This window comes from Hippichthys cyanospilos, chromosome 10, assembly GCF_059441005.1.
Source record: "Hippichthys cyanospilos isolate Australia breed blue-spotted pipefish chromosome 10, RoL_Hcya_1.0, whole genome shotgun sequence".
Lineage (NCBI taxonomy): Eukaryota > Metazoa > Chordata > Actinopteri > Syngnathiformes > Syngnathidae > Hippichthys > Hippichthys cyanospilos.
This window is the reverse complement of record NC_142378.1, coordinates 12,467,096-12,478,449: the sequence shown is the minus strand read 5'-3', so window position 1 is coordinate 12,478,449 and position 11,354 is coordinate 12,467,096. Positions and strand designations below refer to the sequence as shown.

General features: G+C 37.4%; 1 protein-coding gene across 3 annotated transcripts; it reads left to right on the top strand.

The window, feature by feature from the left end:
• The first annotated feature begins 42 nt into the window (after positions 1-42).
• On the top strand, positions 43-11,238 carry LOC148417121 (FYN-binding protein 1). 3 transcript variants are annotated; one of them, XM_088425851.1, is made up of 16 exons: positions 43-108; positions 3,333-3,921; positions 3,985-4,087; positions 4,288-4,343; positions 4,610-4,647; positions 4,854-4,885; positions 5,183-5,264; positions 5,371-5,533; positions 6,077-6,221; positions 6,329-6,345; positions 6,559-6,625; positions 8,451-8,493; positions 8,641-8,806; positions 9,889-9,922; positions 10,146-10,183; positions 10,260-11,238. In XM_088425851.1, exons 1-16 carry the CDS (start codon positions 106-108, stop codon positions 10,274-10,276), a joined length of 1,593 nt encoding a protein of 530 aa, XP_088281977.1. In that variant the 5' UTR covers positions 43-105; the 3' UTR covers positions 10,277-11,238. The 3 variants fall into 3 exon arrangements, with proteins under 3 accessions (XP_088281977.1, XP_088281975.1, XP_088281976.1); XM_088425849.1 differs by having other exon boundaries at positions 10,230-11,238; XM_088425850.1 differs by having other exon boundaries at positions 10,146-11,238.
• Positions 11,239-11,354: the final 116 nt, after the last annotated feature.

Genomic DNA, 11,354 nt, shown 5'->3' with positions numbered 1-11,354 from the left:
TGGTTTATGTTTGTCACTTCCTGATTTTAAACTAGTGCACGACAGGTCGCTTTGCAAGATGGAGCTCTTTGCCAACAATGACGCCTGGTATCGCTAAGCACAATTATGGTAAGAGCACTTCACATTGTTCTTGTTTTACTTTATCTTTCCTTAACAAAGAGTGAAATGGTCTGAAATGTTAGGTTTTAAAGGCTGAAAAACATGGCTTTAACACGTATTGCTTTGTTTAAAAAAATTAAAAATAAAGAATTTAACTCATGCAGGATTTTCCCATATTTAAAAAAAGCAACTTTTGAATATTTTTATATTATTGTACTTATATTATTGAGCTTTTCTCTGAGAGCTTCTCTCAGAAACTTTTGAATATCTGTAGCTCTAACGAAAGTACAATTTTCATAGGGTTGTTCTTTTAATGTAAAATGAACAGATATACACTTGTCTTTATTCTTTTTTTTAGAATAACATGAATTCAAAAATTTGCACATGGCATATGAATTCAGCAAGATCATGAAAACACTGCACAGAAAACGTTTTACATATAATGACAAATCCAATGCGGCTAGAAAATAAAACCACAATAATAAACAATAGTCTATGCATTTTGGATTTTGGAGGAAAAAATAATCGGCGAGGCAAAAAGTAAGATCAGATCAGAAGATAGAATATCTATCCAATCTATTTAAACAAATTGCTTATTACCTGTAGTGAGTCCCTGCTATTGCTATTCGTGAGAAAAACACTACGTACGTTAAGTACATAAAAAATGGGGGTTAAACCCACCCCCCATAAAATATGGGTGAAAAAAATCCAGCAGTATATGCTGAGAAACTTTGAACGATTTAAAATGATATCAAAAAACGTCCCTGCAGTGAACACAATTGTGTGTACTATGTCTTGTCAGTCAGTAATGTCATAAATTGACTCAAATATTACAACCAATCACTCAAATTTACACGAAATGCAAAATATCTGCCGATCTGATCCTCACTCTCACAGCTGTGTGAAGGCTATTCAAGTATCTTGTCAAATGGTGCCCATAGCAATGAAAAAATTGCATCGCATATAAAAGGCATTTTTGAAATAGTGCTTCCTTTCACCCTATAGTACGATATGCCTATAAAGCATTTAGTGAGTGTGTCTAACGGAACTTCTGCCTTAAAACTGCACGTCGCAGACTGAAAGTAAGTTTGTTTCAGTTTCCTTTGTTCTATGAAAGATTGGCAGCCTATTGAGGGAGCACTTCCAGCACACTCGCACGTATCTATAGCAACCAGTGCAGGATGCTGGCTTAGCTGAAGAAGCGTGCGGTTGATGACACTTCCTTCACACTCTGCCTCTCCAAAGGTTACGACTTTTAGGTGTTTACACTAAAGATCACCTTTCTTGGACCTTTTCTAAATCTTAAAGTATCATTTTGGGAGTTATACTTTTATTGTAAACTGATCAAATTCATCAGTTTTGTTGATGGTGGTTATTTCTAACCTGTGTGTCTCCTCTTTAATTGGGTCATGGTGGGTGAAAAAAAAAAAAAAAAGCAATACGTTGTTGTAAGTTTATTTTGATGAGAGAATAATGTGACCACAATTTAAAATAAGTATGGCTTCTAAACTGTAAAATGTAATTTAAAAAATCTGGTGGGTGCACAATGAAAAAAATGGTGTTGAATTTTATTCCATAAAATGGTTGCGCACAAAATCACCTGGATTTAGATACATTTTTAAGTAGTATCTGAATCCAGAGGATTTTATTTCAAGCAAACACTTGACAAAATAAAATTAAGTTCAACACACAGTATGCAAAAGGATTGATTAGTTTGTACTGTATATCATACTGTATGCGCACCAAACTAACAGTTTCTTTAACCTTTGTGCACACACATTAGAAAATATACACATTGCATTTTTTCCCCTAATTTTGTAAATGCTTCTAAAGGCGTGATAATTAGAATTATTTGTATATATTTTTTCCTTCAACCACTCAATTTGTTCAGTGGCATCAGTTCTATCCATACATATGTAGGTTAAATTTGTTAACACCCACAAAAAAAATTTGAACAATTGTATGGTCTGTCTTTGTAGCCTGTGAAGTGATGATGATGCTTTAAGACATTAACCATTAACTGGTTTCTACCCGCAACCTATTGTCTTGAGGTGAAAAACAAGTCAGCAAAGAATTTTCTGTTTGCTGACATAGTTTGACCGCTGCTCAATGGAATGTTGCAACAATCGTAGGAAAATCAATGTAATAAATTTTATTGAATTGTATCTACTAAAGTGTAATGAGAATGGGTTTTATATGGTCCAAAATTTGGAAAATGATTATTTTTGCACACAAAGTCTCACACATTCAGCAGCAATTACGTAGAAATGTCGAAATCGTTGCATTTTGAAATTGTACATGTTTTAATCATCTGCTGGAAATGTCAGCCCCTAGGGTTTTTCCCCATTGATTCTTTTATGATAACATCAAACATCAAAGGAATTTCCATAATTTGTAACATAATGCCACAAGGGTTCATTCAACCAGAGAAGTAACAATTATTTGACCAATTGACCAATTATTGTAGATAATTGCTTAATTGTTTAGACACATTAATTTGTCCAATTGCCTCTTGACTGGAAAGTTTCCTTGAAATTCCTTAAGGGGACACAGTGTAAGATTTGACAATTTTTCATTACGGACAGCAGGAGGTGCTGCATTTACCATTGCCTTTACCTATAACAGACATGGCAGCCTCCGGAGGATATAATTTCATGATTAACTAGACCAATGATTATATTTCAAACATACTGTTGGTTGTTAAGAACACATCTGTTTGCAAGTTTTTGAAATTTAGAATCATCTTATTTATTCCTTTTTAATGAAAAAATAAATCTTATACATTGTCATCTTACATCTATTTTCTGCAGTCAATTTGAAAAAATAAGTGCATTTTTTTGTACAAAGAGTTACAAGTTGAATGTTTTTTTTTAATGCAATGGGAAAAAAAAATCTACGGATTAACGCTCAGCACCTTTGATGTGAAAGGATGTCATTGAAAAAAAACATACCAAGGAATAACATTGATGGCAAATGACATCAACTATTTTTTTTATAATAGAATTGGGCAAAGAAAATTTGGGGGGATTAATAAAAAAACACTAACTGGTGTGAGTCAGACTGCTCAAAATCGGCTCACTGAATCTCTTAAAAAAAAAAAAAAAAGACTGGCCTTAAAAGAGTGAATTAATTTTTCAAATAATCGGTAGTTGCAGCCCTAGTTTAAACCCTTTTTGTTTTGATGTGAGCATTCATCTGTCGCAGTTTAAAAACATGTGCTGTGCTGTTGACAGGGAGACAGTGTTGACGTCAAGGCTCTAAGAGCCAGGTTCAACAGCAGTGCCAGCGCATCACACACCAGCAGCCGGGACAGTAACTCTCCAAAATCACCACGTCTTGCTTTTGCGAAAGCATTACCATCAACAACAGAGAAAGACACTTTCAGTCCTCAAGCGTCTCCTCCAGTGCTTCCGCATATGACTGGTCCAGCACCCACCTCCTCGGAGCCTGTTTTTTTCCCTCAGTCACCCCCGAATACAGGGGTCAGAAAATTGAACAAGTCGAAAGGTGCTAATAAAATTAAACAGACAGGAGAGATGCTGGAAAATATGATCCTGAAGGGGGTTGCGGGTACCAAAGCCCTCCCTCCAGTTCCGGCTCCAACATCAACTCCCCTCCCCCTGCGACTGAGGAGCACAAGCAATATCGTTCCATTGAGGAAGCCTCTGCCCCCTGAGGGGCCCTTGCCCTTGAAACCCAAACGACCACACAACGTTGACCTGGAGCAAATCCTAAAAACCACCCTGCGAGCTCAGCCAATGTCTGCTTTGAGAACACGCGAAGGAAAGCGTGGTCCTGGAGGGCATACGGTAGCAAGCAAAGGTGAGTGCATTTTTGGAAATATGTCAGGACAAATAACATTGTGACCTCCCAACGGTTCCGCAGGCTCAGAAGCAAGACAGATAACTGTACCTGGAGTGACCAGTCCATTAAACCTTCCTTCCCCACCTATTAAGCCCAGGAGGCAGCAGAACCACTTTACTTCTGTGTAAGTATTTGGCATATTCATTTCTCGCAAATACAGTATATCCATTTCTCACAAGTATATCATTCAAATGGTACTCCTCACTCACTCATTCACTGGCCAGTGCAAAGGATGTTGTATAGAGGAAAGTATTTTCACAAAAGGCACTTGTTATTGGTGAATCGCAATGCACTGACTTCAGGCCTCACTTGTGCTCACCCTAGGGATGTTGACATCTATCATGATGATTATGATGACGTTGAAAGATTGGAGGACAAAGGTAAAATAAAGTGCGGTGAAAATCTTATGTACAAGAATGAATGATTTAAAGTGCAGTGAAAATCTTATGTACAAGCATGAATGATTTGATGGAACTGGATTTTGCTATTAAGTCATTTGAAATGTACATTTAGATCCCTGCAAATACATTTTACATTTGAATATTCTAAGTATGATCGCCAATTTACTTGCTTTGGCCTCAAAGGATCAATACTTAATAATGAGGAATGAGCATTGTTGACCATATTTCTATATACTGTCGCTCAGAATCCAGGAGCAACAACAGCTCACAGTGGACAGAAAGGGTGAGGATTGGAACAATTTTTAAAAAATCAAATGTTATTTCCGGGCACATCAGAATTTCACATTACAAATGTGAGGTTGAAATCTTAACAATGAACAGTCATCAAATATACTCAATAATTCCAAAAAATAATTCCTCTTGTGTCGTGCATATTATGTTGGAAAGTGCTTATTGTTGATTTTAAAATATACATAATCTGTTTTACAGGATGAAACTGACATGTACGAATGCATTGAAGAGTAAGTTTTTGCTTTTAATGTTAACCAATAAACCAAAAAGAGCGGGAAAAAATGGAAGGAAATTGTTTGGCGTGCCGGCTTGTAGGACAAATGATAATTAGTGTTTCTGTCATTGCCATGGAAACGCAGACAACCTGTACTCATTTTATTAGTGGAATAGCCAGAAATGTGTGCTCTTTTTTAAATACATTTAGTTATTATTTGACATTTATTAGATTGAATTATTAGCCCAGTAACGTATAGCAATTATTCTGCACTAATGTTTCTTTTGTTTGTTTCAAATACGGAATGACACAGGGATCAAGTGACGATGATCTCTGATGTTGAAAAGACAATGCAGGAGCAGAAAAATGAAAATGATTTTAGGAGAAGATTCCAGGTAATATTTTGGTGAAGTTTGTTCTGAATGTTATTTACTAGCCAATCATCCATTTTCAAATAAAACATTGAAGCCCAAAATCAAGCTCTTCTCTCTCTTTCCGTAGCTGCAAGCCAGGGAAGAGATTCAGCACACCGCCAGAGCTCGTCACGACTGGTATGGTGGAGATAAATTGGACCTCAGGGTGCACCAAGGCGAGCGTGTGGAGATACTCCGAGTGAAAAATAACCCAGAGGGCATGTGGTTAGCTCGCTCCATGGATGGAAAATGTGAGCTTCATGTCCAAGAAAAAAAGCTTATCGTATCTTATCGTATCGTATCATATCATATCATATCAAGTCCAAATCTGGTCCTGTGACAAATACTGTATTATTATTATTATTATTATTATTACCTCAGCAATGATTTTCCTATTTGTTTTAAACAAAGCTATTCTATTATGCATCAATGTCTAGACCAGCAATGATTTAAACTAAGTATTACTTCAAGAGTGGGGGCACATCAGTTTTTCAGGTGACGTATTAAATCACTTGTTGTAAATGGGTACCTTTCAGAAAGCACATTTTACAAGGACCCCAATTTGCAAATGTTTACAGAAACAAAACAAAAAATCATTTAAGCCAAACATAAGTGCCCTTTTCATTCACCCACAGATTCAATTTGACAAGTATATATTTTTTACTTTTTAGCAAGCCATACTTAAAGGTTGAAAAATAACAACTGGGTAAAAAAAAAAGGTCCATAATATGCCCCTTTAGCTTAGCTTGATTCTAATTTATTAGTGCATCCTGTCTCTGTATTGTCTTTTGAAGATGGATTCATCAGTAACGCATGTGTGGATGTTGACTATAAGGAACTGAAGCATAAATTGTTCCAATCCAGAAGAATAGAGGCATCCACATTACCTCCTCCTCCTCCAGATCCACCACAGTTGTTATCTATGGAAAACATTAACAGGTGAATTGACAGTTCTTTATCCTGCAGCATCGTTCTTTGGTATGCACCTGAGAAACTGGAACATGCTTTCTGACACAATTAACACTTTGCCTTCTTCAAATTTGCAGTTTGAGTCACAGTCAAGGTAAGCACACAAGCACAAACACTGTGCAAGTACGGTTCATTGTCAAGTATCGTTTACCGTCAAGAGAACGTCAAGAAGGTTTGATGTCATGGTGCTTGTGGGCCGTGTAGGGGGACAAACCAATCCCGCCTATAGACAATAAAGCCAGTAGTCTAGAGTCACAGCATGTGAACATTTGTAAGGACAACAACATGATTTATTTTTTGTTGTCAGATTACAGTGACAGCTTTCATCCATCAACTGAGGACTTTCCTCCACCACCACCTCCTCCTGAAATTCGGTACAGTATTTGTCTTTGTTCAAAGAAATACGACCAGTTTTCCCCAAAAATGTGAACAAATGATTTGTGCCATGATTATTATATCTCCATCACCAAATGTTTATCAGTTGCTCAGTTTATATAGATAGCATTTTAACATGACTGTCATACAAGTACATATTTGTAAGTACATTTATGTAAAGTTAATCACCATTAAACAAATCTAAAATTACTCACCCTAAAATGTATTAGGTAAAATTTAAATTTATAAGGTATCAAGAGGTATAAAAGTACTGCATGGATGTAAAAATGGCAGAAAAATCAAATCCTGCCTCCGTACTGATTGGCCAAAGCGGAACCTGTCAATTATGACGAGCTGAACAAGCCTCTAGCAATTTACACATATTATTATTTTTAATAATCAGCATATATGTTTAGTATGGTGTACTTTATTTAATATTGTCATGTTTTGCATGAATATGCAATCTGAACCTCTGAATATTGCGTTTTTGGTATTGCATTGATGTTTTGTATTGTGTAGTGGTAGAAAAATGAAGCCTGAAGGAATCTAGAAAAAGCATCTTGCCTTAAACTAGTTCCTAGCGTAATCGTTTTTGTTGAAAGATCGCCCATACCACAACATAGTGAAACAATGGATTTAATCCAGACAGAGTGGGAAAGTACACGAGGCCTCGGGCCAGTCCTGCCACGGGTCGGAGCAGAAAATGGCAACCTTTCACCTTCAACATTCAGTTCCTATACCCTTTTGGGGCATCTCGTCCCACTGTGGAATGCAAGTGTGTGTGTGTGTGTGTGTGTGTGTGTGTGTGTGTGTGTGTGTGTGTGTGTGTGCGTGCACGTGCGTGCGTGCCTGTCGGTGTGTGCGTGTGTGCGTGCGTGGGGGTCTGTTTGCGTGGGGATGGTGTCTTCAAAAGTCTTTGTTCTGCCGGCCATTTTTTGAAGCGGGAGGAAGTCTGAGCACCATAAAACCCTGACTGATATCTTCTCTTGAAGGCCACACCTAGCCTTTTGCTCCTGGTGGAATGTTGTGTCGGGGGATGCCATATGTTCCTTTTGGAGGTGCAGACTTGTCTTTATTTGTCCTGGGCCAAGACCATATCTGCTTTATACATTATGTCGTCTCAATCTTTATTAGAATAACACAGTTCCATGTACACACTATTTTATTGATATATTGAATTTGAAAAATATGAATTTCCTTCAAGCCGCATGAACAACTTTTAATATACAGTATATATTTTTACAGTCCTCTTGCTTGGGGCTTTTGGTTTGAAGCTGCAATGTAGATTTAATACATTTCCATTTCACTAGCTTTTAGCTTTAACCAGGAGCACCATCTAGAGGAGTAGAAAACCAAAACCAAAGAACCCCCAAAAAACTCACAAGTGGTTCATGGCGTTTTACCTCCCCATCACTCGTATAATGCCAAGTGATAGCAGCTGTATTGGGTTGATGAATCCCTACCAAATCCCAAAGTACCAAAAGCACAGCCCAAAGTGGTGACATCGCAAGAAAAAAAACACATACACACACTCACACAAAAAGCAAAAGAAAAAAAAAACCATGCTTAATCCTCTTGCGTGTAAATGAGTTGAAACCTCACAAGCTTTGCTGACATTACAATTGATGATGGCGTGAGCATCATCTTTTGTTTAACTTTTAAAAAATATTTTTCTAGTATGTCATGTATACACTACTCCCACAAACAGAAACTTACGATGAAAAGTTTAATCAAGGCTGGTATTTACAGCAATCTTTTTGATATTGCTGTAGCCTGAACTCAAATGACAAAAAATAGCACTAAAATGTTTTGGGGGTTTTACAGAATTGATGCCAACATAGAAAAGGAGCTAAGGAAAAAATTCAAGGTACGTCTTTTTCATCAGTCATAGTTACCGGTATATTTCTCGACAGTTAAACACGAGACCAATGTGGGACATTAAAATAATTCTTTTAGTTATTCTGCTATTAAACAGTGACTCATAAATAAATTGATGTTATCTTTACAACGTCAGTACGAAGGTCCTCTCAGAGTGTTACAGACCATGATGATGGATCCAAACGGTGTCCTGAAGAAGCCAGGAGGGAAGGACCTCCATGTGTCTCAGGGGGACGTGCTGGATATCATCCAGCTCACCAACCGCAAGAAAGTGCTGTGCCATAACCGCACATCAGGAAAATGTAAGTCAGCGTAGCACTTTTGTGATTATTCTTGTTGGGACTGGAGTTGTGAAGGAATCTAGAAAAAGCTTCTTGCCTTAACCTAGTTCCTAGCGTGTTCGTTTTTGTTGAAAGATCGCCCATACCACAACATAGGGAAACAATTGATTTAATCCAGACAGAGTGGGAAAGTACACGAGGCCTCGGGCCAGTCCTGCCACAGGTCGGAGCAGAAAATGGCAACGTTTCACCTTCAACATTCAGTTCTTATACCCTTTTGGGCCATGTAGTCCCAGTGTGGAATGCAAATGTGTGTGCATGTGCGTGCACGTGCGTGCGTGCCTATCGGTGTGTGCGTGTGTGTGCGTGCACGTGCGTGCGTGCGTGTCGGTGTGTGCGTGTGTGCGTGCGTGGGGATGGTGTCTTCAAAAGTCTTTGTTCTGCCGGCCATTCTTTGAAGCGGGAGGAAGTCTGAGCACCATAAACCCTGACTGATATCTTCTGTTGAAGGCCACACCTAGCCTTTTGCTCCTGGTGGAATGTTGTGTCGGGGGATGCCATCTGTTCCTTTTGGAGGTGCAGACTTGTCTTTATTTGTCCTGGGCCAAGACTATATCTGCTTTATACTGACATGACGTCGTCTCAACCTTTATTAGAATAACACAGTTCCATGTACACACTATTTTATTGATACATTGAATTTGAAAAATATGAATTTCCTTCAGTTGTTGATCTGAATTGGATCCTGAAGCGTGTATTAAGATCGTCGTGAAAAAATATTTTATTCAAACAAGACAAACATTTTGTCGTAGATTTCTACCATGGAGAAAATATAAAAGGTACTCAACAGAGTGTTTGGACCATCTGCTAAAAGAGTTGCAAAATTATATACTTTGTATTTTATGGTATGAACATGCATGTGATGTAAAATTTGCTGTATTTATAGTTCTTGTTTATATTACCGGTATGGATTTTTTTTTTAGGTAAATGTTGACTTTAAAAGTTAGAACTAGATTGAAATAAAGAAAGTTGTGTGTCCATTGACAACATTTTCCTAAAACAAAGAGGCTGTTATAATGTTCTTCTTGGATTATTTCTTATAGATGGCTATGTATCCAGAAAACTTCTTGTTCCACTGTGAGTCACCTATTTTCCAACTTACATGTTGACCTCCTAACACACACTTTACAACCTCCAATAATAATTATCGTTCCTATAAAAAAAAAGAATAAAACAATTGTTCTTTATGTAGAAGCATTCACTGACTCGTGGAGACTAAATGAAAAGAAAGGCTAATAAAAGAAAATGTTTTCAACATGAATACCATTGTAATCAACGTTGTCGTCTATCTCATTTGCAGGGATGGGGACGTTTATGACGATGTGGATTACACCAGTGGTGAGTTGCAATTGTCCTTGTATGACTTTACCACAAAATAGCCTAGTCTTATTGCCTTTGTTCTGTTCTTTTTCAGAACTCCATGACGACTAAACACACACTGATTATTTATCGATATCAAACTGAGCACAAAGAGATGCATACAGATATAGAGGGATAAACGGATGGAAAGAGACTATAGAGTCGCAAAGCTAAATAAACCTGAGAACTGTTGGATCTTTTACATTTAATCTTAGCTTTGATTGCGGGCCCATTTGAATAATGCTGTTTACATTCCTTTGTGAAAGATTCCTGTGTGTTCAGGTATGGGCCGGGATAAACACGCACACGTTTATCGTTTACGGACCAATTGTTCAAAACTGAGATCTCTGAATCATTCCCGGGTTTCGGCAAAATGATGCTGGTTCGTCTTCAGCTTCCATCTTTTGTATTCACCGATCCAAAAGTCTAGCTTGGTTTATACTTGACGCGCCAGCACGTGTTTTGCAGCAATTTTACAACAGAGGCTTTCCTACGCAGTCAGATGATATTATCCCGGACTATAGGTGGCAGTAAATGGAGTCTACAGTATACAAACAACACTACTCTGTAACAGGGGTAGAGAATCCTAGAAAGATTCAAAAGCTCTAACCAAAAGAGTAACTTAAAAAATAAATCATGATCATTCATTATAAATCATCAAAAATGTGATTTCTGGATTTTTTTTTTTAGATTATGACTCAAACAGTGCCAATCCACCTATGATGAAAATTTCAGACCCCTCCCTATTTTCTAAGAAGGAGAACTTGCAAAATTGCAGTGTAATTGAGTGTAAATACTCATGCTCCTCACTGTATATCTCCAGAGCAAATTAATAAAAAATTCATTATCATATATAAAAATAAACAAATCCCTTCGGAACCAAAACTGCTTTTTAGAGAGTTGCCATGTTTATGAATTAGAAGAAAAGAAATCAAGCTTTCATGTAGACTATCAAATGAAGAAAAGGAGGATTTAATGTCTCAAAGTCATCGTGTATAATGGACACTATTCTTGTAGCTTTTGCTTGGCTTGACCTCTCAGATCATATACAATAAAGCCTCTAATTTAACTAAACTTTTGTCTGATGTTTTTGTATGCATCAAGCCAATAATCAAATGAAATGTACTGAAAATAGCTGCTCACTATTTTT

Excerpts from the sequence above, each read along its gene's own strand:
- LOC148417121 (XM_088425849.1), top strand. Across the intron at positions 4,088-4,287 it reads CAGAACCACTTTACTTCTGT|GGATGTTGACATCTATCATG; the intron begins GTAAGTATTTGG and ends TGCTCACCCTAG. Across the intron at positions 6,626-8,450 it reads CCACCTCCTCCTGAAATTCG|AATTGATGCCAACATAGAAA; the intron begins GTACAGTATTTG and ends GGGGTTTTACAG.